At 38.4% G+C, this 26,826-nt stretch overlaps 1 protein-coding gene and 1 long non-coding RNA gene across 2 annotated transcripts; one reads left to right on the top strand and one right to left on the bottom strand.

The window, feature by feature from the left end:
* On the bottom strand, positions 1-21,936 carry NIPAL1 (NIPA like domain containing 1). Its single transcript, XM_001495264.5, has 6 exons — positions 21,780-21,936; positions 13,291-13,557; positions 9,566-9,622; positions 6,477-6,567; positions 4,242-4,402; positions 1-3,711 (listed from the first exon to the last, which is right to left on the bottom strand). Exons 1-6 carry the CDS (start codon positions 21,823-21,825, stop codon positions 3,104-3,106), a joined length of 1,230 nt encoding a protein of 409 aa, XP_001495314.1. The 5' UTR covers positions 21,826-21,936; the 3' UTR covers positions 1-3,103.
* Positions 21,130-26,179, top strand: LOC138923477 (uncharacterized). Its single transcript, XR_011437131.1, has 2 exons — positions 21,130-21,562; positions 21,709-26,179. It is a non-coding gene; the product is annotated as an uncharacterized lncRNA (long non-coding RNA).
* Positions 26,180-26,826: the final 647 nt, after the last annotated feature.

Here is a 26,826-nt window from a genome sequence, read left to right on the forward strand (position 1 = left end):
TTTCACAACCATAGAGTTTATTCAAAATATTGGAGAACATTTCACATATATTCATATAAATTACTTTTCCACAAAGTTTTCTTGGAATGTGAAGATTACATTTAGTTCAGTTTTAAGTAAGAAACAGAAAATATTTTTGTTGGAATCATTTTGTATTGATGTTGCGATAGGTATAATGATGGAATTCATTTTCACTTGGATTATTTAAAATGAGCTAATGTGAGACAAATTGAGAAAAGATGAAGAATGTATGAAAACTGGCAATCAATGGTCCTTACCTATCCAGTAATAACTCCATAGGAATTAAACTGTTGATTCAAAGAGAGCTAAATTTTGTTAAATGCCTATTATATATGAGGCATAACACATGGTGTTTTCCATGTATTTAATTTAGTACTCTTAAAACATAGGTGTTAATTTAATTTCATGCTGCTAAATCTAAAGGGTTTTATGAACTTTCTGCAATCTGAACTAAAAAATCATTAACCATTGAGCTAAGAATAAAATCATAAGTCAAAAAATAAAATGAAAGTATTACGTTTACAGAATTAGGAAAAGTTTTCAATTTGGCTGTGTGAGCACAACTTTGTAATCCTTAATGACACGTGCAGATATTTACATAATAAATCTTAAGAAGATATCTATGTGACACAAATAAAGTATAAATATTAAAATATATACATATACAAAACTACCAGTTAAGACTAACATAGTTAATCTGAATACAGGGATCCAGCATTTTATACTTCCTTAAATAACATCTTCATATTTGGGAAAAATTAATTCTTAGTTTTAGATTTGCAATAACAGTTTGGTTTTTCAATGCATATGCCCACCAGAGATTTTCAGAGTTTTTCAAATATTTCATTGTTTCTCAATGTGTTTCAACTCATTAAATCTTTCTCAGCCTTTCTCCTGGGCATATGTGTCAACACCAGTTCATTTTTCAATCCAGAGTACACATGGGTTCTTGGATTCCAAGAATGTTCCACCTGGGTGCAATATACCGCAGGCAAAGCTTTGTAACAGGTGACATTTGAGAACCGACACTAAAATTCACTAGCGTGCAGAACTATTACCACAGCCTCAGGTTGGATGCCACTAATTTCTTCCCCAAGAAGATGTCCCAGAGAAACCAACAGAGTTCTCAATAGAAAAAAGAAAAACTTTAAAAGAATTTCTACAATTTCCAAACACTACCTTTCCAGAAAATACTTTTCCTACAAACTCGTGTTCATAGCTTATATATCTGATATTCTATTCAAGTGAAATAGCAATCGACAGAGTAAACACATATTTGACCTGAGGTATCAACCCGTGTATCTTCCAGGGATTATCACTTTTCAAAAATTTGGAATGCACTAAATTGCACTTAACACTAACCTACACTGAAGAAATTATAATGCAGTAACCTCAGGCCATCACTGTGAACATCAGGCACAGTTCAATAGAACTGGAAAAATGCTGAGGTCAGCTTGACAGAATTCTGAATAATAGAATTTACAATTATTACTACCCTGGATAGACTTGAGCTAGATTACAAACAAAACTAATAACGTTTGATGTTGAACAGAAAATCCAGTCACCCTGAAGGGTTTTTCTTCCTTTTTTTTAAATGATGCAACTTTCTGGTTAGGATTTCTGTTTTATTTTGAGAGAAGTAAGGTTGGTCTAGAAATCAGATAGCTAATGTCTTTTCATTAAATTAATGAGGAGAAATCTGTCCATAAACATTAAAGACCACCAAAAATATTATTCCTGCCATGCCCTTGGAGACAGAAAAATTTTATGTAAGTTTTAATAAGCAAAATGTATTTTCCTGTAGTGATCCTTGAGGTCTGAATATTCTGTTTTCTAAGAAGTTAACTTTCCTTTCTATTCTCCCAAAACACCTAAAAAAATGTATGGAAAACATGATCAAGATGAAATTTAACAGAAAAAGATAATCTACCACATATTGTGGTAGGATATATACATTTTTAAAACGGTTGGCAGCTAATTATAATTTCCTTAATAAGAGTGAAAGTGCCAAATTTCAAGAGAACAATTATGACAACCCATTCAGGTTTTTCACAAAGATTTTTCTAGTTGTTTCCAAACAGTCTATGGAAAACCCACCTTTTGGGGATTAAACATTTGAGAAAAATGGAAGTGTACCATATAATCCTAAAATAATGTAGCAATTATTTACAAAAGTCTCTACGTCAACAACAACAACAAATGACCTTTGGTATAGTAGTAAAAGAAAGGAACTAAATGAAGATAAGTAACTCGAAAGCTGAATTCGCTTGGACTTCTCCAGAAACTCAACTTTGTCTTATATTGTCCAGGTCTGAGTTAAAAAAAACCCACAAACATAATCATTTGTGTTTGTTTTTTGTTTTCCTGAAAAGAAAAAAGAGATGTGTTTCATTTATCTAAAATATAAAACATTTTTCTCCCTCCTCCATTCTCCTCTTTTTAATTAGTAATAAAATTCTATGATATGTCAATAAACTACAGTTCATAAGCCCTTCATCGGTACTTCTGTCTTGTACATTCGAGCCCACCACGGAACAGATTTCCAAGGCAGGCCTATTTTTTTTCTTTCACGCTCTCCTCTTTAGCTATCTAGCTTAGGAAGAAGGAAGTTGTGGAGGGGGAGGAAGAGCAGCAGTGATCTCGCAGCTCAGTTTTAACGATGTGGAACTATGACTCATCAGAGAGTGGTGACTTCTCAGCACACAGTGAAGTTCACCTGTGAATTACTGTGAGACTAGGAAGAGCAGCCAAAGAAATGGAGAGCCGTCTGGCAGAGCCAAAGACATTGTGACCAGAAGAAAGAGATGATCTGAGACTCATCTAACTCTTTAACTTCTTTCGTGCACAGGGAATATTTCAAGTTTGCAGAAATGAAAAGCATCAGAAGTCTTCTGGAGGAGGATCAAAACCTTGATCTTCAAAGCTGATGGCCAAAAATGAAGGTGTTTTTATTTGGCCTCACATCCAAATTATTAGTTAGAACTTAAAAATGCCAGCTTTCTTAGTAGTTCATCCAAGAATCAGGTATTTTTCTCCTCTCCAAGTGCCTCATATTGATTAAAGTTCAGGGTTTCTAGATACTTCAATCATCAGTCCTGCTAAACAAGGTAATGTCATCACTGTATTCTGGGGCTGAACATTCTCTGTTCTCTAGTAACACATATTTGTCTTCACTGCCATTCAGAGAGAAGACTTCTTTCTTAGTGGATGTCAGCTCACTCCAGGTAATGTCAGTGTTTTTAAAAGCATGTAGAAGGAAGATGCCATTGATAATGGTGAAGAACCCACTCAAGGTCCCAATGACATCTCCAGCTTTCATACCATACCATTCTTGGAATAAGATGGCAGAGCAAGTCACTACCATGGACGTGAAGAACACATAATAAATGGGAGTCACAAGCGATGTATTAAAGGTGTCCAGGGCCTTGTTGAGATAGTTAATCTGTGTTGTCACTGAAAGCACAAGTACAGCCAGCAAAACAAAGACCAGGGGATGCTTGTAAACTGGCTTCCATTCCAATAGTTCCTTAATGGCAATTCCCAGGCCCTTGACAGAGGAAACTGAAAATGCCCCAATCAATGAACAGATTGAAATGTAAACCAATATATTGGTCTGTCCTTTCTTGGGAGCCACGATCAAAATCAGCACCAAAGAGATCACAGTTATGATCACAGCAAAGGAAATAAATCCTGTTAGGAAGAGAAAAGAATTAAGACTTCAGAAAATGCTAATAGGATCATGCCTTTGTGAAATCCTGTCAGTCATGAGTTTAAGAGCACAGGTGTTTTGGAAAGAAAAGAGAGATTAAATTAAAAGACAAGGACAATAACATTTTCCTGCATGGCTCTCAATATGTTACAATGAACTTTCACAAACATATTATTTGAATCTCACAGATACCACTATGAGGTATGACAGACATTGTCTGACTGACTTTTTATTTTCAGAGGGAGAAACTGGCCAAAGTTTGGATTGGACTATAAGTCCTTTGCCTCTCATATCCCCATCTCTTCCTTTCCTTTTGTAGAGGGGAAGCACAAACACAAAAATAAGTTGTGTCGCTTTTTCAGAAGACTTGTGATACTCAATCAAACCTCACTATATCTCACAACCCATAACTAGTCTTGTAGGGAGCCTGTGAGATATTATTACGAATATCATTTGATGAGGAGAGAAAGTGGAGCAGAATTTGAGTGTTTCTTTCAGTTGAATCACAGACCTGGGTCTCTCAATTTCATTTCCATTTCGTGCAAAGATGTGACTTCCTCTTCTTGCGGAGCGTGGATAACCATCACAGTTGACCCCAATATACTTAATATGCAGCCTATTTTTCCATGAATGTTCAAGCGCTCATTTAAAAAATAGGAAGACAATATTGCACTGTTGGGAGAAGAAAAAAAAATCACTCTTGTTCAATTACCTTTTGATTCCATAGCAGCTTAGAAGTCACACTGTGGAACATGCCACTCTGTGTCCCCATTAACTGATCTGATTGTGCCATGTGACACTGAAAAACCTGATAATTTTAAAACTCAGAAATGATGGTCAATCAAATTTGCTTTATTGCTTTTATATCTAAACAGTTATCATAGACAATTTACACCCCTGTAATTTTCCCATGACTTTCCAACAGGTCCTACTCAATTCATTTTTAATTTTTCCATCTTCTCCTCTAAGGCCAAACAAAATGGAAGATCTTTCCCATCTTACTGGAATGATACATTCAGAATACGTCTGCTCATGAATGCTTCAAAGAAAGATACATGCCTAAAGAAGAATCACTCTGCTCAGGGCTGATATTTAACTAGAAGAGTGGGCTCTTGATATCCGTGGATTCCACCAACCGCAGATAATGCGCTATGCTTGCAATCCGCAGTTGCTTGAATCGCGGATGCGGAACCCGTAGATACAGTGGGGCTACTAAGGGGCTTGAACATCCGCAGAGTTTGGTATCCGTGGGTGCCTGGAACCAATTCCTCACCGATATCAAGGATATCGAGGGATATCGAGGGACGACTATACACACAAGTACAATAATATGGGTTGTCAAAAACACTGAAATATTTCCTTACCAGCTGCTGCGGTCCTGATACTTTCACCATCTAATGCCCCCACTGCTTCACTTGCCCTGGCTTCAGGAAGATCTAGATTGGCACCACCATGGACACCAAAGTATGACCTTCCACTGCCCCACCAGTAGGTCTGCAGCAGCTCCTGCGCACCAACCTCCTTCCCCTGATGCCCTGGCACTCCCATCAGGTCATTATCGGTACCCATTTGACCCCAAGATTGTGGTCACTTAGAGGTGATTTCCTAGAGTCGCCCTCGTGTGGCCACTTGTGAGGACTGCAGCCTCGGTGAAAACGCTAGTAACAGCTATCATTCATTGCTTTACGTGTATGTATGTGTATTAACTCATTTAATTCCCACAACACTTCTACAAATAAGATGAAAATAAGGGGGTAGGCCTACTCATAAGCTTTCTACTAGCGGTTGATAATGAATGGAGATAAGAGGAAAAGAAAAAGACAACAAACAAAACAGTTGCTAAGCTACAAAATAAAAGACTTCATGGGCTCATTGAACACATTCATTTGCGATCATAAAAAGACCAGCTCAGAAAAATTAGATCCACATTCTATGAACAGGAAAATTATTCCTGTTTCCAGTACTAAAAGAAACTAAGAGGTCTCTAAACGGAAGTACTAGCAGACAATGGAAGACTTTTGGTGAAAGTTGAAATTTAACACAAACACTACGCTTTTTACGATATTATGGACTATATTCCCTATGCTTTATGTCACATCCCCGTGACATTCACAGAACTCGAAGTCTGTACCTCTTAATCCCCTTCACCTATTTCACGTAACCCTCTATGCTCCTCCCCTCTGTTTCTATGAGACTGTTTCTGTTTTGTTTTGTTTTTCAGATTCCACATATAAGTGAAACTCAGATGGTTACTAAACTTATTGTGGCGATCATTTCATAATGAATATAAACGTCGAATCACTATGTCGTACACCTGAAACTAACATAATGTTGTATGTCAACTATATTTCAATAAAAAGCCAAAAAAACCCCCCAAACCAACAGAAAAACGCTATGCTTTTTAAAGTCTTCTAATAACTATGGTCATTAACCACTATGACAAAAGAAAAGATTAACAGGGCTGTGGCAATTTGTTCAGGTGAGAGAGAGAAAAAATCTGCTAGGCTTGATCGAATCGTCACAAAAATAACATGCAATTACTTTATGTTAGCAGGAAACCGGCTCATTCTCACAAAGGTTTTCTAAACAAGACAATCTATTTAATTCCTATTTCCACTGATAATTATTGTGTAGTCTTCTCAAATTATTTTTGAGATTTTTAATTTTGTTTTGACATATGCTGAACCATATATTTTCTGTGACTTAAGTTCATCATGGAGAAGCCAGGCTCCGATCGCTCACGTACCTTATGAGAACGCTCAGAGCGCCTAGTGGGGTGACCAAGGTGGCAGGTGCAAAAGCATAGGCTGCAAAATTCGCAGCCTCCCCTGCTCCCACTGGAAAGCAAGCAGCAGTATTAATATTAAAAAGATGGACTTGTTTATCAGAAGAGAAAAACAAATGATGCATGCAAGGCAGGAGACTCTTATCCCAAAGACACTGATGGATGCATCGAGAAGGAACGATTCAACTTTTTTTATGGGGGAAGATGATTGGTTTGAAGGGATGCAGATAACCTGTAATTACCTGATGAGACCAACTCAACTAATGCAAACAGTGGTGACACATGAATACCCATTTTCAATGACTTTCAATAGAGATTTTAGCTTCTTCAGGATCAAAAACGTATTTGGTCACTCTGATGAAATCTAGCAGTTGTAATTTTGTATTAAGTAGAGAATCATTCTGTTTGCTCAAGAATACCTACTTTTAGGCAAATTAACAATAAAACAACTTGTAAGATTAGAAGGCTTTGTAGAGATCTAATGTCTGGGCTGGGGACAGGCAGAAACACCGAGGCCCATGCGGACAGGCATCGCTGAATTGCAGGTGATCTGCAAGCAGCTAATAGCGTCTTAGTAGGGCAAGGAGATCCTAGCAGCTGCTTTAAAGGCATAACAATGTGCTCCTGCAATCTATTTCTTATCTGAGGACTCTAGACATCCATGAGATACTGTGAGACAAATAACTTCTAGAGTGAGGGAAAACCCCTCCAAGAGCTGGACTCTTGTACTGGGGGCAAATTATTCTCACAGGTCACAACTGAAGCTTGCACACAGAATTTAGTATTTCATGCTGGCAAACTACGCCAAGCAAACACTTATTGTAGAAAGAGCTTCTGGAACACCCAAAAGACACCAGCACACTCTTACTTTTTCCCTCTGGCTGTTATATTCTGCTTCCTCCCAACCCCAAATCTACAGGAGGACTTAGCTTCCAGAAAACATCATAAAACAAACGGAAACTTACAGAACAATTAGGAGGTTGCTCTCTTAAGAAGAGCCATGGCAGTTTCCTTAGAATATTAAGCTTTGCTTGAATACTTCATATTATTTACATTTTTATCTTTATTGACAGCTTTCTAGGAAAATATTGATTTCATGATTATAGTACTATATGTTTGTTACTAGATAAAATCTCTAATGTTGAAGACTTATGCTTTTCTCTCTTCAATACTGGCATAAACTTTGTATATGATGAGAATAACCCTTTAAATATAGCCATATAATATTCTACCTATATTTTCACTCTATTGTGCGAGTAGAGGGTGAGGACATGCAAGTAAGTGAGAGAGAGAAAAGGGGAAAGACTTCTTCAAATATCTTTCTGGAATCTTCCCAGTACAGCCCTTGTCAGCTTTTTTTCACATGAAGTAAAAAAACAGATGTGAGAACACTTTAAAAACTGAAAGAGTTATACAAATATAAATTATTTTTATTCATCACCCTTTTAGATTCCACCATTTATTAAAGAAAAGTTTTCCAATTCTTTGTTTTCACAGGATCTCACAAATACTGAAATGGGTTACTTTATATGGGAAAATAAATGGAAATTTTAAGGCTTCTGCATGAAACAACAGTTTATGAGGTTCTTTCTTTGGAAGTTTTAGGTTTGGGATTTAACAAAGTTCCGAGGAGTTAAGAGGGAGATAGGAATCTGACAAAGTGCCTGAGGGAGCTAACACTGCCTTCTCTGCGGACATCACAGCAGCATTTAGAAAGGGCTTCGGTGCCCGCAGTCTCATTCAATCCTCAGGTCAGTCTGGAAGCAAGGGGAGTGCTGCCAACCTTCATCTTTTCTCCTTTTGTTCAGCACCAAGCAGCCAGAGGGGACTTTAATTTACCCAAGGTTTGGTCCTGGCCAGGAAAATGGACCCATTCCTTACAATACATGCCGCTAAAATAGTCACAAATTCGAATTTGGAGCTGGGAAAATGTGGGAGGAAAGAATTTTCCTTAATTGTTATGGGGAATAAACTACAAGAGAAGGATAAGTTTGTAACACAATATAATATTTCAAATGTTAACTTTTTTCCTTGCATTCCAGGACAGAATTGGGCACGTCGGGGTGGGGGGAAGGAAGAGTAAAAATCAGTTCTAAATACATATGACTTATTTTTTTTTATTAAGGTTATAAAAGCTAACATCCTTGTGAAATTACAGTTGTACATCATTATTAGTCATGTTGTAGGTACACCGCTTCACCCCTAGTGCCCTTCCCCCACCCCCTTTCCCCTGGCAGCCACCGATCAGTTCTCTTTGTCCATATGTTAACTACCACCTATGAGTGGAGTCATACAGAGTTCATCTTTCTCTGTCTGGCTTATTTCACTCAACATAATACTCTCAAGGTCTATCCATGTTGTTGTGAATGGGACAACTTTGTCCTTTTTTATGGCTGAGTAGTATTCTATTGTATATATATACCACAACTTCTTTATCCAGTCATCAGTTGCTGGGCTTTTGGGTTGGTTCCATGACTTGGCTATTGTGAATAATGCTGCAATGAAGATAGGGGTGCACGGAGCTTCTGAAATTGCTGATTTCAGGTTCTTAGGATATATACCCAGTAGTGGGATGGCTGGGTCATAAGGTATTTCTGTTCTTAACTTTTTGAGGAATCTCCATACTGTTTTCCACAGTGGCTGCACCAGTTTGCATTCCCACCAACAGTGTATGAGGGTTCCCTTTTCTCCACAGCCTCTCCAACATTTGTCACTCTTGGTTTTGGATATTTTTGCCATTCTAACAGGTGTAAGGTGATATCTTAGTGTAGTTTTGATTTGCATTTCCCTGATGATTAGTGATGACGAGCACCTTTTCATGTGTCTATTGGCCATCCGTATATCTTCTTTGGAGAAATGTCTGTTACATATGACTTATTTTATATATAAGACAATATTTATATATATAAGTTATATATTATAACTGCACAAAAATTTCTGGACTTAAACGCCGTCCTTACCAGGAAGGTAAATTAATCAATTTTGAACAATTCCATATAATTTATTTATCATTTTACAAGCAAACACTATTCTCAGCATTAAGGACTTACTTGAGAGTAATCCTGCCCACCAGAGCCATTCTTTGAGGTAAGAATGCCCACCTTGTCCTAGGAAAACAATAAAAATAAAAATTAAGTTTTAAAGTGGAGGAAGAAGCTTCAAAGAATTGACTTCTAGGAAAGGTAACTGGAACATGGTTGGAAAAGGCAAGACTTAAGGCCAAGTTAGTATATCTATTCTTTTAGCTTAAATTATTTACTTGGTCATTTCCAAAGATCTTCTAACACTTCCTATTACGTCACCTTTGATTTCTACAGAAAGTAACATTTTCCATTTGCAGGAAAATTTTATTTCATTATCATGTTTACTATATTTATGCCATTCGGAAATGTGGATAGAGTATCATAGGCCTTAAACACTTTTTTTTCAGTCACAGTTAAAATTCAAGACAGCAAACTGTAAATCATAAGTTACATTGGTACCTAATGAGGACCTTAAAGAGAAGATGATGACTGACATAAGAGCTTTAGAGGTTTTGGATAGTCAGACAGAGGATAATGAGCACTTGCCAGCTGGACTCTGCTCATTGCCTACTGTGGCATCATGAAACTCAATTTGCGCCTCGTCTACTGAAATGGACAAAAAGCTTTCCTAAGCTATTCAAAGACTTATCCTCCCACTACTGTACTCTGTGACCTTAGGTCATTGTTATGTTTGCTATAGAAAACCGAATTGTCTCATCAATTTTAACACACTTAACCCTGTGGATTTGGCCTATCTGATTTTGTTACAGTTAAACTAAACAGGATACATTAGCTGTGAAGATTATCTTGCAAGGTAGTTAACTATGTTTATTTAGGATTTTCCCCTTACAAAACTTGCAAATGACTAAATTGGAATCATATTACAATATGATTTTATAATCCTTTTAAAAACTTAATATCACAAATATTTTCTCATGTCCTTAATTAATGGTTGAATATTCCCAAATCTGGCATATAATTCTTTACTTGACCTGTATGCCATTATATATATACATATACATATATATATATATGTGTATATATATATACTCTTTCTAGTTTTGTTCTCATTATATAAGACCCTTAAATAAATATCCTGGTATATAAATCTAGGTGGTATCCTTGTTCACTTCTTAAGAAAAATTCCCAAAAGTGGAATTATTGGTTTTAAGACATTAACATTTTTAAGATTTCTCAAATTCTCTCAGGGAAGTTTGTACCCATTTATACTGCCTCTAGCTATGTTTGGGAGGGCTATTTATTTCCCAAAGTCCCTTACCAACATACGGCATTATCTTTAAAAAAACCCCCACAAAATCTTGTTAAAATGGTAGGCAAGAACCTAGGAGCTCATTGTTACACAGTTGATATCTCGTTGGGTACTAGTGAAATAACATTTACTTATTTATGTTTATCAGCCACTTGCATTTCTTATTTTGTGAGTTTCTTATTTATGTGCTTTGCCTATTTTTTGTCAAAGTACTGGCAAATAGAAATGGCAAGCAATAGAACACATTGGAGTATATGAGGAAGCCATTTGGTGTAAACCTAATTCAGCCTGACTTTGTTTTTTCCAAAAGGGCCTGACATGGCCATAGAGCATGCATTGTATATCTGCTATAAACATTTACTATGACAAGAACAAATGGCCTTAAGATAAAGGTGCAACTTCCCCCCACATTGGCATTTCCTTAAGGATAAGCATCTTTCCTTAGGCTAGGAACTGATTGCTGTGCTCACCTGTGACCACCCAGCTGGAGATAGCAGACCTGCCACCCTGCTGTGTCCACTGAGACAGCAGACCTACCTGCTGTGTCCATCAATCGCTGTGCCGACAGAGCAGTCTCGAGACTATTGTAAAAGGGACATTTCAATCATATGTGAAACATCCTCTTTGGGGGTATATAACCACTCTGTGCACACCACTTCTTTGGTGCCCTTTCTTCCTTCGGGAAGAAAGCCCCGGGCCATGGTCCTCACATTTTAGCTCAGAATAAACTCATGCAAATTTTCATTTATAGATTGGTTATGGATTATTTTCGTTGACAGTACTAATCTTTTTCTTAATGACTATAGTCACTTTTTATATATTGTGGATCTTAACTACCCTTTTTCATGTATTTTGAAAATTTCTCCCTGTATGTCATTTCCTTTTCAGTTTTAGTTAAAAGTGTTTCCATATATGAATTTTTTTTGTCAATCCAGATAATCTCTTCCTTTATATAGAATAGATTCTTCCTTTATCTTTATGTTTAAAAAAGCCTTCTTTTAGGTTTTTAAAAAATTATTTCATTTTAAATTCAACTCGGAACTATGTGGAATTTATTTTGCTGAATGGCATGAATTAGAACTCTCAGATTTTTCTCCTCTAATTTTTTCCAATTTTCTCCATACCTTTGATTGAATAATCTATCCCTTCTCCAGTAGAATGAAACGCCACTTTCAAAAATCATATATTAAATTGTTATATGTACTTAGGTCCTCTTATAAGTTTTCAATTATTTTTTACTATTTTGTCTATTTTTTAATGCCAGTACCAAACTTTTAATTAATATAGCATTATAGTATGTTTTATTTTCTGATAGTGCAAATCTCCCCTCAATAGTGCTCTTTTAGAAACTTGTTTGCACAATTCATAGTTGTTTATTTCTCCAAATGAACTTTAGAATATTATTTAGCTCTTTTATGGTATTATTCTTGATAAGAATGATGGAAAAGTCAGAGTTAATGAAGGATAGTCAAGCAGAGCTACCCAGCATGGGAAGTGTGACTTAAAATAATAAAATAAAATTTAAAATTAAATAATAATATTATTTAATATAATGTTAATATATATTATTATATATAATATAATATAATTAATAATAAAAATATTAAAATTAAATAATAATATTAAAAAATAATAAATAAAATAAAAAAATTTGTGTGACTTAAAATAAATAGAAACCCAATTCTACTGCTGTCCGTTTATTGATTTAACAAACATTTACTGGGTGTCAAGCACTATGGTAGGAAGATTCTTGCTCCTGTGACCCTACTATCAATAAACAAGCAAACCTGTTGACAACAAGTCAATAAACAATAAATGTACCATGACGACTTATTCTCAGCACGATGAAGGAAAGCATTAGTGCCATGAGTAACAGGGGTGGTGGTGAGGGGGACCTCTCCTGAGAGGAGGGTCGAGGAAGGCCTTTCTAGGGTGGTGATGTGTAAGCTGAAGTCTGAAGGATGAATCAGCCAAATGAAGGGGAGGAGACGAGAGCTCCAGGCAAAGGGAAAAGACCTGGAGGTGGCAAAGAACTTGGTATACTGGAGGAACCAGAGAAAAGTCGGTGACTGGGAGGGTAGCAGAAGAGGAAGCTGGAGAGGTAGCCGGGCTATTTCATGCAGGAGGTCTGAGGCTGTGGAAAGATGCTTGGATTTTATTCTGAGTGCAAAGAAAAGTCACTGACATGTTTTAAGAAAGGGAGCAGCATGATCTGACTTTGAATACTGCAGCTCCAGTCTAAGCTATGAAAGAGGAACCCACACCACACAGAAACCTCTTGAAGCAAGAATTTTGGTCTCGCTCTAAAGGAGATATAACTGGCTCAATCCTGGAAACTGCTGATAAGAGAATTGCTAAGAAGGAAGACAGAGGCTAAGATATACAGAGAGAGCAAAATATTATTACTATAGCATTATGGTCTTACAATGGCATTAATTCTGCAGTTAGAAACTTAAATTCGTTAGTTGCATCCGTTTCTTACCAGCTCTAGTAACACCCTTGTTGGCCAGTTGCAAGAGGCCCTTCTTTTTCAATACGAAGCTGGAGCCAATAAAAACACTGGAACTCACTGCCAGTACCAGGCCCACATAAAGATTGTATTTGTTTTCTACATTTGCAGAAATGCTCAAGTTGGTTATGCTGGAATTCAGGTCCCTGTAGAGGACAGGAGAAGCCAACGGCTGTGACACATTTGTGATCTCACACCAAGCCTGGGAGGAGTTAGGACAGACCAGAGACAGCACGTAGCCTGGAAAAAGGAAAGAAACAAATGTCAGCAAAGGAAAGGGAGATGCATTAATGTTTATTTACTCCCTCTCTGCAGGAAATAGAAAGTTGCGTAGATGGTACTGAAACACTGTTTTTGCTGAATGAAGGGAAGTCCCTGGTGGGTGGTCCACAGGCCTGTGGACACGTTGAGTTTGGCTCATACAGGTTCTCAAAAATGTTTAAAAAATTATTTAGTTGTCATCATTTAAAAGGAGAGGTTTCGCATGAAAGTCTGGATTCCTCTTATAAATTGGAGAATCTGGCAATACTTGGTTCTTTGTTCTAGCAAAAGAGCATCCTGCTGGAGCAGCGTGTAGCTTTTTAGAACTGGCTTGGGCTCAGCAATTCATCACAGCCCCCCACATCCACTTCACTCCTTCACATCATCAGCCTGTCTCCCGGAAAGCAGTGTTTGTGACATAGGGAAAGGGCGCAACAAACTCACTGGTCTAGAAATCACCACGCTGGAGGAATTGAGCTAACCCATTTGGTGGAGTATGAATCGTGCATTTCAGAAAACATATTTTTAAGTGGGCTTAGTTTTCTGTACTATCTGTCCCTGAAGAGCGTGATTTTCAGGTCTATTAATTCACTTTCTCCTAAACAAAATGGAATCTAGGAGAAAAGTGAATTAAACATCAGTAGGCTTTTTTAAAAATAGGACTCAAAAGAGTATGTAAATACACTGAACCAGACCCATTATTATAAGTACTTGGGAATTTCGAGGTAAAATTAAAACACAAAAAAGAAAATATTTTACACTATATAAGAAACTTTGTACAATCTGTTCTCCACTTGAAAAGCTGTCGACAATGTGACATTGTGGCTAGATTTTCTGATTGCATTTTCAACTTTTTTTTCCTTTTAAAAGGCATATTTTCCCATTATGAATTATGCTAAACAAAAAAGGGCAAAGAAAAATTAATCAAGTACAATTTTAGAATTTGAGGACAAAAATCAGTTTTCCATCTCAAAAATCTTAAGAAGAAATAACAAAACAAAGACAAAACAAAACAACAAAAGACCAAATAATGTCTTAGAAACAAAACATTGGATCTATGGTTCCCTGGCAAAACCTTATGAGGTCATCTGAATTTTATTACATACAGACTTAAAAAACAACCATAAGGTTCAGTTCTAGAAAAAGGTAAAATAATTGAATTCAAGCTTTTCATGATCATAATTTCGTTTATCTCTGTAACTTGAAAATGAACCAACTTCGATTCAGAGATACAGGATAAAAGTTTTCTAAGACAAAACTTCTAAATATTCCAAGGAGAATTGTATTACTTCAGGGATATTCTATAAGGTCAAGGAATTTTCAGGCAGGTTGTTTTAACAAGAATTGCTACAAAATTTCAAACAAGTTCACCCTTAGCAACCTTGTTCTGGGCACTGTTCACCTCATCTAAACCCCAAGAGTGGAAAGCAATTTCTGATAGTAAGAATTTCAGCTGCATTAATTCCTGAGAAAACATCCGACTTGACTTTCCAGTGAATTCCATGGCTGCATTAGTGTCCCTTACTACGTAGTTAACATAACCATTTCAAAACTTTATCTCTGAAAATAGTGTGGGTGGATCTCATTCCAGTGAAACAATATTCTTTCTCAGCTGTTGACATAGCAAAATGTTTCCGACATTTTATGGGCCATAGGGGCAAAGGGTGATAAGGGAGAGAGAGCAAGTAATCTTTGTTGCATTTTGTAAGTTTCCATTGTAAGCAGCAGACATTAATGCTGCAATTTTATGGAAGGAAAAATAATAAAAATCTTGTCGGGCCACCGACCTTAGAACTTTAATTGTTATATGGTTTGGAAGCATATTAAGAAGAGAGACTATGGCAGATGTGATTGAAGGAGGGGGTGAGGGAGTAAGAAAGTGGATGGTGGGTTGGTGGGTTTGGAGCGGGGAAGAGCAGGAGGGGAGGGGTGGGTGAGGCAGGGACTCTGCAGTGTTTCAGAGGAATCAGAGGGACCTCAAAATCAGAGCTGGCTTCCTAAGATTTGAGCAAGCAAAATAATTATTCAGGGAGTTTAACCTAGAATTTATTCAACAAAAAAAGAGAAAATCTATTACATTCATTATTTTTCATTTTAATAGACACTGTGAATAGCCCTCTAAAGCAATTTTACCAATTTATACTCCTGCCAGTAGGAATCATGTATTACTTCTTTGATGTTGTTATTATTTACTTTTCCACATATTGAGTAATTAATATTTAGGAAATATGTGTCGATTAGAAAGAAAAATAATTCAATATACACCAATATATAAACCATCCAGTTTAAGAAATAAAACATTGCCCCTCAGAGGTAATGACTGTCCTGATTTTCTGCTTGACATTCTTTTGCTTTAAAAAAAATTATTTCCCCTATATGATTATTTCTTCAAATAATAAATTGTTTAGTTTTGCCTCTTTTTGCACATATAAAAATGGAAGCATACGGTATGTATTCTTTGGTGACTTGCTTGTTTTTGATATTTATCAATGTAGATGCATGTGGCTGTACTTCAGAGTTTGTTTTTCCGGCCACTAGTTTATAGAATTCCACTGTATGACTATCTCACCATCAATTTTTCTATTTTATAGTTGGTGGACATTTGGGTAATTTACAGTGTTTTTGCTCTTACAAACGTTACTGCCAATGTCCTCAATTACGCTGAACCATATGTAATTGATGATATTTGACAATTTCTGAACCTACAAATATAGCAGTTTCACATGGTTCAACTGTATCTTCTATGTACAGGTGTGAAAGTTTACTTACATATACAACTTAAAAATTTTAAAACAAAGTTCAAATTTCTATTGGGTTATATGCCTTTCCCCATCTTAAGCTCCATTACTAACTATCTATAATCATGGGCAAGTTGAATAATCACTCTTGGCTTCAGTTTCCTCATTTCTAAAATGAAGGAGTTTGACTTGATGATTCTGAAGATGCCTTCTATAATTCTGCGGCTCGATCACAAGCTATCTTTGTTCCCAGAGTAACTTAGTTACAATCCTGGCAGCTCACAAATGTTGCTGATGGACTAGCTCTAAACTCACAGGTACTTGTAGTTGGAAGACATTTGAAAGCACCTGTGGCCAAGATATTAAGTGACTTGCCGAAGTCGTGTAATTTCCAAAGCCAGCGCCACATAATCCAATTCCAAGGCCAGTATTTTTTGTATTTAAGAAAAGTAAAAACATAGAGTACAAACAAAGCCAGTTGAAAATTATTATTAATGTTTACACCAAGATGAAATGCTTTGAATAATTTTTTCAAGTACACTTTGCCTATAGAAAATAGTGATTTAAATTGTTCAGTTTATTACATGGAGTAGGATATCTGATTTCTAAGAAGTCAGTGATTGTATAAAACTATATTTTTAATCACGGCAAGATGTTTCCAGTTTGTGGAAATAATTGTCTCATGATCTGCTCTGTATTAGTCTGGATTATTATTCAGCAAATATTCATTCCCTTACCTCTCACAATGTGGACAGAGTATTCATCCCCTGATATTGGGCTGGAAGTGAGTTGGTGGCCAGTGGGGCTCCAAATGTACTAACAGGTCTGGGTTTACTCTCTTGCATCTCTGTATTTGTCAGGAATAGAGCTTCCCTGAGGAGCTGCTGCCCCTTCAGCCTGGGCCCCAGAATGAAAACTCATGGAGCAGATATGAGCTCATCCCACATAAAGAATCTAAATCCAGGTGAACCTAGTCTAGGGCAGTCAACCATTAGCTGACCTACAGACACATAAGCAAGAATATGTGAGTGTTGTTTTTAGCCATTGGGTTTTGGATTGTGTGATATGTGGCAACAGAGGACTGACACACCTGCCCATTCATAGCAGCAAAGGAAAGAACAAATGAAATCTCTTTCTGTCCCCTACAATTTAATCTCCAAATAATATCAGACAGCGTCAATGAGAATATGCTACTCCCCTGCTTAATCCCCCACTCCCCCTGCTCACTGCAATTATAACAAAATTTAAACTCCTAATCCTGGACTCTTTTAAAAGCTTTACATGATATGAAGCTTGCACACTTCTGACATTATATTGCATTTCTCTCTCTCCCTGTCACTCATTCTCTGAAACAACACTAGTCATTGACAAATAAAAATGGCAAGCAATAGGATATATTGGAGTATATGAGGAAGCCATTTGGTATAAACCTAATTCGGCCTGACTTTGTTTTTCCAAGAGGGCCTGACTGTGGCCATTGAGCATGCATTGTATATCTGCTTAGATATTTTGAGATAAAGGTGCAACTTCCCTTCCCCTCCCAACATTGGCATCTGCTTAAAGATTAAGCATCTTTCTTTAGGCTGGGAACTGATTGCAGCGCTCATCTGTGACCGCCCAGCTCGAGGCAAGAGACCTGCCACCCTGCCGCGTTCACTGAGACAGCAGACCTATCTGCTGTTTCCATCAATCGCTGTGCTGATGGAGCAGCCTCGTGACTATTGTAAAAGGGACATTTCAATCATATGTGAAACATACTCTTTGAGGGTATATAACCACCCTGTATACCCCCACTTCTTTGGAGTGCTCTGTTCCTTTGTGGAAAGACTCTCCCAGGTTATAATCCTCAGATTTAAGCTCAGAATAAACTCATCCAAATTTTCATTTATAGATTGGTTATGGATTATTTTCATCGACATCATCTTTTCACTCATTGAGTCAACAAATACTTTTTGAGTATCTGTTAACTGTCAGGCATTTTCTAGAAGCTGGGGATACAATGGTGAATAAAAGAAAATTCCTGCTCTCTAGTATTCATTATAATGGGGGGAAATCAAATAAACCAGTGAATTAACAACTACATAAAATGTGGAGTGCCACGGAAAGCAGTAAAAGCAGCATAAAGGAATCCTTTTTAAAAAACAGCATTAAATGGAAAAACCCCTTTGCTAAGTGTAAATAGAAAAACCCTGAGGTGGGAATTTGCTTGAGGGGGGGAAGGAACCGTGACCAGCCAGGCTGACTGGCGAGAGGGAAGAGAGAAGAGAGACGGTATGAGATGCAGGGGGTTGGGCGATGGGGGTGGGGGTGAGGGGTGAAGGGATGGGAGTAGGGGTGGGGGAGAGGTGGTAGGAGATGTGGGGGTGGGGGTGGTGGTGTTGAAGAGCAGTAGGGGGCAAGATCAGGTGAACCGAGCCTTTAGATAAGGCTCCTTTCCATTTTCTCTCTCCTTCCAAAATTCCAATGGCTCCCCTTCTCATTCAGAAAAAATCCAAAATGCCCACTGCAGTCTACAAGGGCCTACAGAAGCCTGCCTCAGGCTCTCTCTCTAACCTTGCTCCTTACTATTGTCTGTTTGTTTGTTTGTTTCTGTTCCTTTGATAGGCTAGGTTCCTTCTCACCTCAAACCTTAAGTAGCCCTTGCTCAGCCTGAGTAGTGGCCGCCATAGCTAGCTCCTTCCAGTCACTAAACTCTCACTTAAAATGTCACCTCTTTAGAAAGATCTTATCTGCCTTCCCAATCTAAAGGAACTTCTCAGTCACTTTTCTTCATATCCCCCTATTGAATACTGCCAATCAAACAAACTTCCTGTTACAGATTAATTACGGCTTTATAACAGCACTGTATATCCATATAGCTATTTCATTTATTCTATCAAAAAAATAGTAGTTGAACACCTGCCATGTAAGGCCCCAGGTTAGGTACTCATTTGTTCAACACTTAGCAAATTCTTATTGAGCACTCCCTGGGTGCCAGGCCCTGTTCTAAGAACTGGCGGGATAGTGATCGACAAGACAGACGAACAGTTCTCTGTTGTCACGGAGCCGACAGTTCTAGTGAGGGAATTAACAGGACTTAGGGGAGCAGGATAGGAATGAGAAATAACTTAGCACAAATTTGGAGCAGAACAAGAATGAGAAATAATTTTAAACAAAGTTGGAATTCAAGTCATAGGAGACACATCTACACATACACTCCAATAGAGTTGGGTAAAAAGCCCATTATTTCAATTAACCAAAATAAAATTGAAGAGATACTGTCAATTTCTTAAAAAGTTAAAAACCTGTATTTCTAAGCAAGATCTTCCTACTCTCAGTGTGTTTAGAAGCAGAGTACTCTAGGAGGACTGGAAACCATCAGATCTCCTACACAAACTGCACGTTTCCACACTTCACACTCTCTATATTACGAAAGTCCCTAAATCCTCAAAAAAAACCCAAAAAATCCTCTTGAAGTTAAGAAAAGTGAAAGAATGAGGATGTAGGAAAGGGTCCCAGCTTGTATGTCACTTCCTGCATGGGGCCTTTCCTGAGTACACAATCTGAACACCCCAGTTCTCTCAATACATTATCCATGCACTCACCACTTTTGTAATTTCTTTTTTATTCATTTGTTTCTTGCATACTATCTGCCGTCTAGACAGTAAGCTGCTTGGGAGTAGGTACCTGGTCGTAGAGTCTAGAACAAGACTGTCTTGCAAATCCCTCTATACCAGCACTAGGCCAACGCCTGGCACATGGGACTCTTGCTATTCAAATGAATGAATAAATGAAAAATTGAGCCTTTACTCCATGTCAGGCTCTGAACTGTGTGTGTTTCATATGCAATCCCTCTATATTCCTCACAACTGTCAACTGTAGAAATTATTCCCAACTTATAGTGGAAGAAAGACTCAAGGAGGCTAAATCATAGCTGAGAAGATGGGCAAATGCCATGAAACCTGCTGCCAAAAACTAAGCTCTTTCCATCACTACTCATAATAGTAGATTCTGATTTCTCTTGTCTTCCCCACCAGCCTCCCACATGATTAATTACCACAGTTAGTCACACGTATTAAGCAGAGAGCTTGAATAGTTCTTTTCGGAACTAAATGCATGAGCAAAGCAGGGAAAACATCCGGAAGTTCAAACAATTGGTGTAATTCACACACCCTCCTTACTTAAATATCCTCAAGTAAATAAGGGTGGATGGGTCAGTAAAAGACTGACTTAATGGTTTTGGAATTACTGAGACAAAGTAGACTATCTAGGAAATAATTCTAGATCCAGCTGCCTTAGTAACCACTTCCAAAACCTCGGCTTTTGAATAGTTTGTGAATTATACAAGGGTTTTCTCTTTCTTTGTGTGTCCTCTTCCCCCTGTGCCCCGCATTGTTTTGACTAGTTCATTGCATTTTTTTTTTTTTTTTTTTTGACTCTCCACATCAAGTTGTAAGCTGGAAGAGCCAGGAGGATAGAAAACCCGGGAAGTTGCCAGCAACTTTGGGAAAGCATAGTTCTTGCCACGCCCCTCGTTGCCCCCTCCCTCCTTACGTCATTACCAGATAAATTAGAAATCGACTTTCCCCGTGACATCGTGAAAACCATCATTTCAGTTGATACACACCCTTCCTGTCCGCATACCCCCCTGCCCCTCTCCCCCGGTCCCTATTTTATCCGGGCTCACCCCTGCCTTCTGCATTGAGAATGTAGAAACCCTGCCAGCGTTGTAACTCCGCGGCAGAGGGCAAGGGGCAGCGCCCAGTGGTTTTACAGCTTGTGGGTGGGGGCTGAAAACAGTCCAGCAAGTAGTGAGAAACTCACAAATGACTACGCCCAGTTCCCGGCTCCTCTTCCGTCAGGCTCGCACTTTAAGCAGCCAAGAAGTGACTGCACAGTGAGAGTCATCCGCGAGGCTAATGGGGTAAGAGAGATTTTCATCTCGAAGAAAGACGAGAGATGTGGGCGGCCCAGGCGGGTCCAGCGCCCTCCCCCGAAGACCAGGGCGCCTGACATTCCACGGAATCTGACCCTCGCGGAGCCAGAGCAGGGAGTACACAGGACTCCTGCCTGGTCTCCGGACACTCTCTCTGCTCACTGGGTGATGTCGACCGCGGACTCTGGGTATGAGTCTTGAGTCAGAGGAAACGTCTTTCTCAGACGAGACTTGGGAGTCTTACCACACCACCCTGAACTTCCCCGTCACGATACTCAGCACCCTGTAATTTACATGGGTCTGCCTTCCGCACCGGAGCAGGAGCCACATGGTATGTCTTGTTGGACTCAGGCTTTCCCATCGAGCCTGGCATACTGTAGGCACCAATAAATACTTGTTGATCGGCTGGCTGGCCAACAGAATAAATGCATGAATGAATGCACTAAGAGTGGGTGTATCCCTTACTCTTCTCCACAGGACCCGGGACCGTCCACCCGGTCTCATCGCTACCCAGACGCCAGGGGCCCCGGCTCGGGGCCGACACTCACCTTCTCGGCAGGGTTCTCCCGGCGGCAGCCTCAGCTGTTCCCCCATGGCCCCCGGACGGGGCTTCCCGGGCGCAAGCGCTCGCTCCTTACCCGCCTGGGCTTCTCCTCCCGGTGGATACGCTTTGGGGTGGAGCTGAGGAGTCTCGGACAGGTGCGTGCTCTGACCCCGCCCCCGGACATCATCAGCCAATGGGGATGGCTGGGTGGGGCCTCCGCGCGAGCCAAGCCCCCGAGGGCGGAGATTGGGCGCTAATTCTGAGCGCAACGCGGGCTGCTGGAGCCGCGCAGCGGAGAAGGAAGGCACAGCCCAGAGGAAAGACGTGTCTCGGAGCCCGGAGGCCGCCCAGGCAGCTGTCCGAGAATCCAGTGGAGTAAAGGCTGTGCTGAGGCCCTATAATGGCTCCTCTGGAGTCGACGTGTCTCCTGTCCTGAGTTCTGAGGGCCCTGCTTCGGGCGTTAGCGGCTTTGCACGGAAGTTGCTGGCCAGTGGGATTCTGCTCTGATTACCCTGCTAAAGTTCATTCTGGGGGCTTTCTAACAGACTTTGCCCTTCTATGCTATTATTAGCTTCTCCCGTGGTTCCCCGACTTCAAACTCCGGCCCCCTTTTTCTAAGGCATATAGTTATTTGCAATAAACCCTAAAGTAAAGGCAATGTTCAAACTGGAAAGACTTATTCCTACAAAATAATAGTAGCTAACAATTATGATATTCTTATTTTACCATGCATATGTAGGCACTTTGTATGTATTAGCTCACTATATCTCACAACATAGTGTATTAACCCTTAGTTACAAATGAAGGATCAGAGACAAAGAGCGAGGTTAAGTAACTCAACCAACTAGTCGGTAGCAGGCTTGGCAGCAGGTTATTATGCAACACAAAATGGATACAATTCCTGCTAAAACCCTCACAGAATGGGATGCCTTTGTGCTCTGGGATTTCGGCACTGAAGAAAATACTCTTGTTTGCTTCCCTTACCTTTGCTACAGTAGTCACAAACAGTGCTATTAACTTTATTACCTAAGAATTTCGTAGCAGAGACCTCAATCTTGCTTTGCTTGTTCTTAGGCTGATAAGAGAAGAGTTAAGAATAATCAGTTAACAATACAAGGCACACACTTTCACATGTGGTTGGCTTGGTGGAGAAGGAGTAGCGTGGGGAGGAGAATAGGTGAAACTTGGAAGGGAGAGAGATTTATGCCAAATTTGGATAACAAGACTTCAAACTTAGATTTCTATTTAAACGTTTTGTTTGGACATCAGACTTGAAAATTTTGCCTTTATTGAAGATTGGTGATGACGGCAAATGTGATCTAAAATATTGTTCATTTATGACTTATTTGACACTTAGATAACATTTATGTGGGCAAACACTATGTAAATATTTGCTTTTTAATTCATCATAATAGATAGATACTATTATTAATCCCCACTTTACAAATGAGGAAGGGGAGGCACGTAGAGATTAAGTAACTTGCCTGTGGACACATAGCTAGTAAGTGGTGAAGCTGAGATGCTAACTAAGGAAGTCTGGCTTCAGAGTCTGTGTTCTTAACCCGTTTGCTAACTGGATATTTAAAAAAAAAAAACTCTAAAAATGTAACTTTGAGATGATTTTTTTTATAAAAATCAAATTCCAGTTTCTTAGTAAAGGTCTATTTCAGGTAGGAGGCACTTTGTTATAATTCTTGTTTTTCAGTTCTGAAAATAAAAACACTCAGAAAAAGTATTTAAACTTAGGATCACTGTTTTCCCAGTTTAAATGTTGCCCAGCAGAACATCATAGTAATGAAGGCGTTACTAGGCAGTCCTTCACTGACTATTTCTAGATGACTTTGGATGTTATGTAGTTACAGCACCATAGACTGTCATGAGTGACATTAATTTTGGAGACTTTTATTCACCAAGAAAACATGGTGTTTATTTAACCAAAAGAGGAGCATTCAAAAATCTCTAACTAGCCCACTCCATGACTCCGGGAAAATTCCTTCTCTAACTCAAACCTTAGCATGTGAGATCCTCTAAAATGTCAGCTACTGTCTTATTGGTCTTTGTGTGAGGCCACCTAGACCCAGCAGTGATGGTCTTAATAGGAACAATCAACAGAGCCTTAAGGCCTCAAGACACAAGGCCACTAGTTCTTTGAGCAGCACGGGGTCTGAGAGGGACCCCATTGTGAAGCTTTAACCTCTCCTTTGCTGGATCATGGAGAAGATCGTGGAGAGGTTCCTGGAGCAGGGGATGGGTGACTAAGTGGGAGGGATGGTAGTTGGGGAGGGGACTTGAGACTATTTGCAGGAATGTTCCAGTCCTGCTTAGCACTGTGCCAAGTCTGCTGTTGAGAATTCGTGATTCCTTATTTTTTTCTCAATCATTCTAGCTAGGAGGCTATCAATTTTATTAGTCTTTCCAAGAACCAACTTTTTTTTTTTTTTTCGCTTTTTCTCCTCAAATCCCCCCAGTACATAATTGTGTATTCTAGCTGTGAGTACCTCTGGTTGTGCTGTGTGGGATGCTGCCTCAGCATGGCTTGATGAGCGGTGCCATGTCCGCCCCCCAGGATCCCAACTGGCGAAACCCTGGGCCACCCAAGCGGATTGTGCCAACTTAACCACTCAGCCACAGGGCAGCCCCCAAGAACCCACTCTTACTCTTATTGATTTTCTTACCGATTTTTAAAATTTTGTTGACTTCTGCTGTTATTTTTATGATTTCTTTCTCTTCACGTTGAGTTTAATTTGCTTTTCCTCTTCTAGTTTCTAAGGTAGAAACATAGATCTTTGGTTTTAAATCTTTATTTCTTCTAATACAAGCATTTAAAGCTAACATTTACTTCCAAATACTGCTTTAGATACATCCCACAAATTTTGATATGTCATATTTTTATCATTTAATTCAAAATATTTTAAAATTTTCCCTGTGATTTCTTCTTTGATCCATGGTTATTTAGGAATATGTTGCTTGATTTCCAAATATTTGGGGATTTTCTAGATATCCTTCTGTTATTGAGTTCTAATTTAATTCTGTTTTGGACACGGAACATATTCAGTATAATAACAGTCCTCTGAAATTTATTGAGGTTTGGTTTATGGCCTGGCATATGTATTATCTTGGTAAATGTTCCAAATGAAATTGAAAAGAATGTATATTATGTAGTTATGGGTATAGTGTTTTATAAATGTCAATTAGGTTAAATTGGTTGCTCAAAATCTAGTTTATTACTGATTTTTAAATTTGTTCTATCGATTACTGAGAAGACTTAAAATCACCTGTAATTATGAGTTTGTCTATAAATTTAATGCTGTACATTTTTGCTTCATGAATTTTGAAGCTTTGTCATTAGATGCATATACAAGTAGGATTATTATGTCTTCTTAATGAATTGACGCTTTTATCATTATTAAATGTCCCTGTTTATTTCTTTTTTTTTTCCCCTGCTTTTTTCTCCCCAAATCCCCCCCAGTAAACAGTTATATATTTTAGTTGTGGGTACTTCTAGTTGTGGCATGTGGGACGCCTCCTCAACATGGCCTAATGAGTGGTGTCATGTCCGCGCCCAGGATCCGAACCCTGGGCTGCCGAAGCGGAACGCGTGAACTTAACCACTCGGCCATTGGGCCGGCCCCTGTCCCTGTTTATTTCTAGTAATAGTTTTTGACTTGAATTTACTCTGTGTCATGTTAATATAGCTAAGCCAGCTGTTTTGTTATTAGAGTTTACATGTCATACCTTTTTCTGCACCTTTACCGCTAACTTATCTTTAAAACTTATTTCTAGTAAATGACATGTAGATGCATTTTACTTTTTTAACTGAGCTGACAATCTCTGCTTCTATAGCCTTTTTAGTATGATTGTACATTGTGTAATTATTGATGTGGTTAGGTGAAAAACTAAAAAAATTCTTTTACCATTTCTTATAGTGTAGATTTGCTAGCAATAGGTTCTTTCTCTTTTTGTTTGTCTGAAAAAAAGTCTTTATTTTGTCTTTGTTTTTAAAGCTATTTTTCCTTGGTACAGAAGTTGACAGTATTTTTCTTTCAGCACTTTTAAAGATACTGTTCCATTGTCATCTAGTTTTGCTTCTATTAGAAATCTGTGACTATCCTTTTGGTTTTTTCCCACTGTGTGTAATGTGCCTATTTTCTACCTCTGGCTGTTTAAAAAAAATTTTTTTTACCACTAATTTTCAATAATTTGCTTTTTGTTTGCCTTGATATGATTTTCTTTGTGTTTATTCTGCATGGGTTTATTGATATTCTTGAATATATGGATTTTCTTTTCATCAAATTCAGAAAATTGTTGGCATTATTTCTTCAAATATTTGTTTTTACCTCCTCCCTTCCAGGACACCAGTTATACATATGTTGAGCCACTTAATATAGTTTCATGAATCACTGAGGTACTGATGTTTTATCTCTTGCTTCAGTTTGGGCAGCTTCTATTGCTAAATCTTCAAGTTCACTTATCTTTTCTGTATTGTCTATTGTACTGAATAGACATCTGGTAAATTTTTCATTTCAGATAGTTTACTTTTAATTTCTAGAAGTTCTGTTTGTTGTTTTTTTCATGTCTTTCACGTTTGTTTATTCATTATGTATATGTTTTATTTTGAATTCTTGAGCATGTTTATAATAGATATTTTAAGATCCTTATTTGCTAATTCCATCATCTCTGTCATTTCTAGGTGTGCAACTATTGACTGATTCTTTTTTTCATGATTATAGATCACACTTTCATGCTTCTTTGTGTGTCTAGTAATTTCTGAGTGAGTGCCAGACATTATGAGGTTACATTGTGAAGCTTTTGTATTTTGTTGCTTCCCTGAAAGAAGAAAAGAAGGTAAGTCACTTGGGGAAAGCCAGATCCTTTACAAGCTTATTTGAAATTTGTTATGGTAGACTGAGAATATCCTTTACCATGGACCTAGTTTAGCCCTACTAATGTGGTTTTTCTGGGTACTCTATTAACCTGGGTCTTCAATGAGATCTTTCCATTCTGACAGGTAGAAATTTGACTGACTCCAAGCTTTGTGTGAACTCTGGAAA

Source organism: Equus caballus, chromosome 3 (assembly GCF_041296265.1).
Source record: "Equus caballus isolate H_3958 breed thoroughbred chromosome 3, TB-T2T, whole genome shotgun sequence".
Classification (NCBI taxonomy): domain Eukaryota; kingdom Metazoa; phylum Chordata; class Mammalia; order Perissodactyla; family Equidae; genus Equus; species Equus caballus.

What these genes read in the sequence shown, in the direction of transcription:
- NIPAL1 (XM_001495264.5), bottom strand. Translation starts at nt 21,825, where the DNA reads ATGGGGGAACAGCTGAGGCTGCCGCCGGGAGAACCCTGCCGAGAAG. An exon ending in CAAGGGTGTTACTAGAGCTG is followed by an intron (nt 9,623 to 13,290) that starts GTAAGAAACGGA and finishes TTGTTTTCCTAG; the next exon opens with GACAAGGTGGGCATTCTTAC. An exon ending in AATGAAATTGAGAGACCCAG is followed by an intron (nt 3,712 to 4,241) that starts GTCTGTGATTCA and finishes TCTTCCTAACAG; the next exon opens with GATTTATTTCCTTTGCTGTG.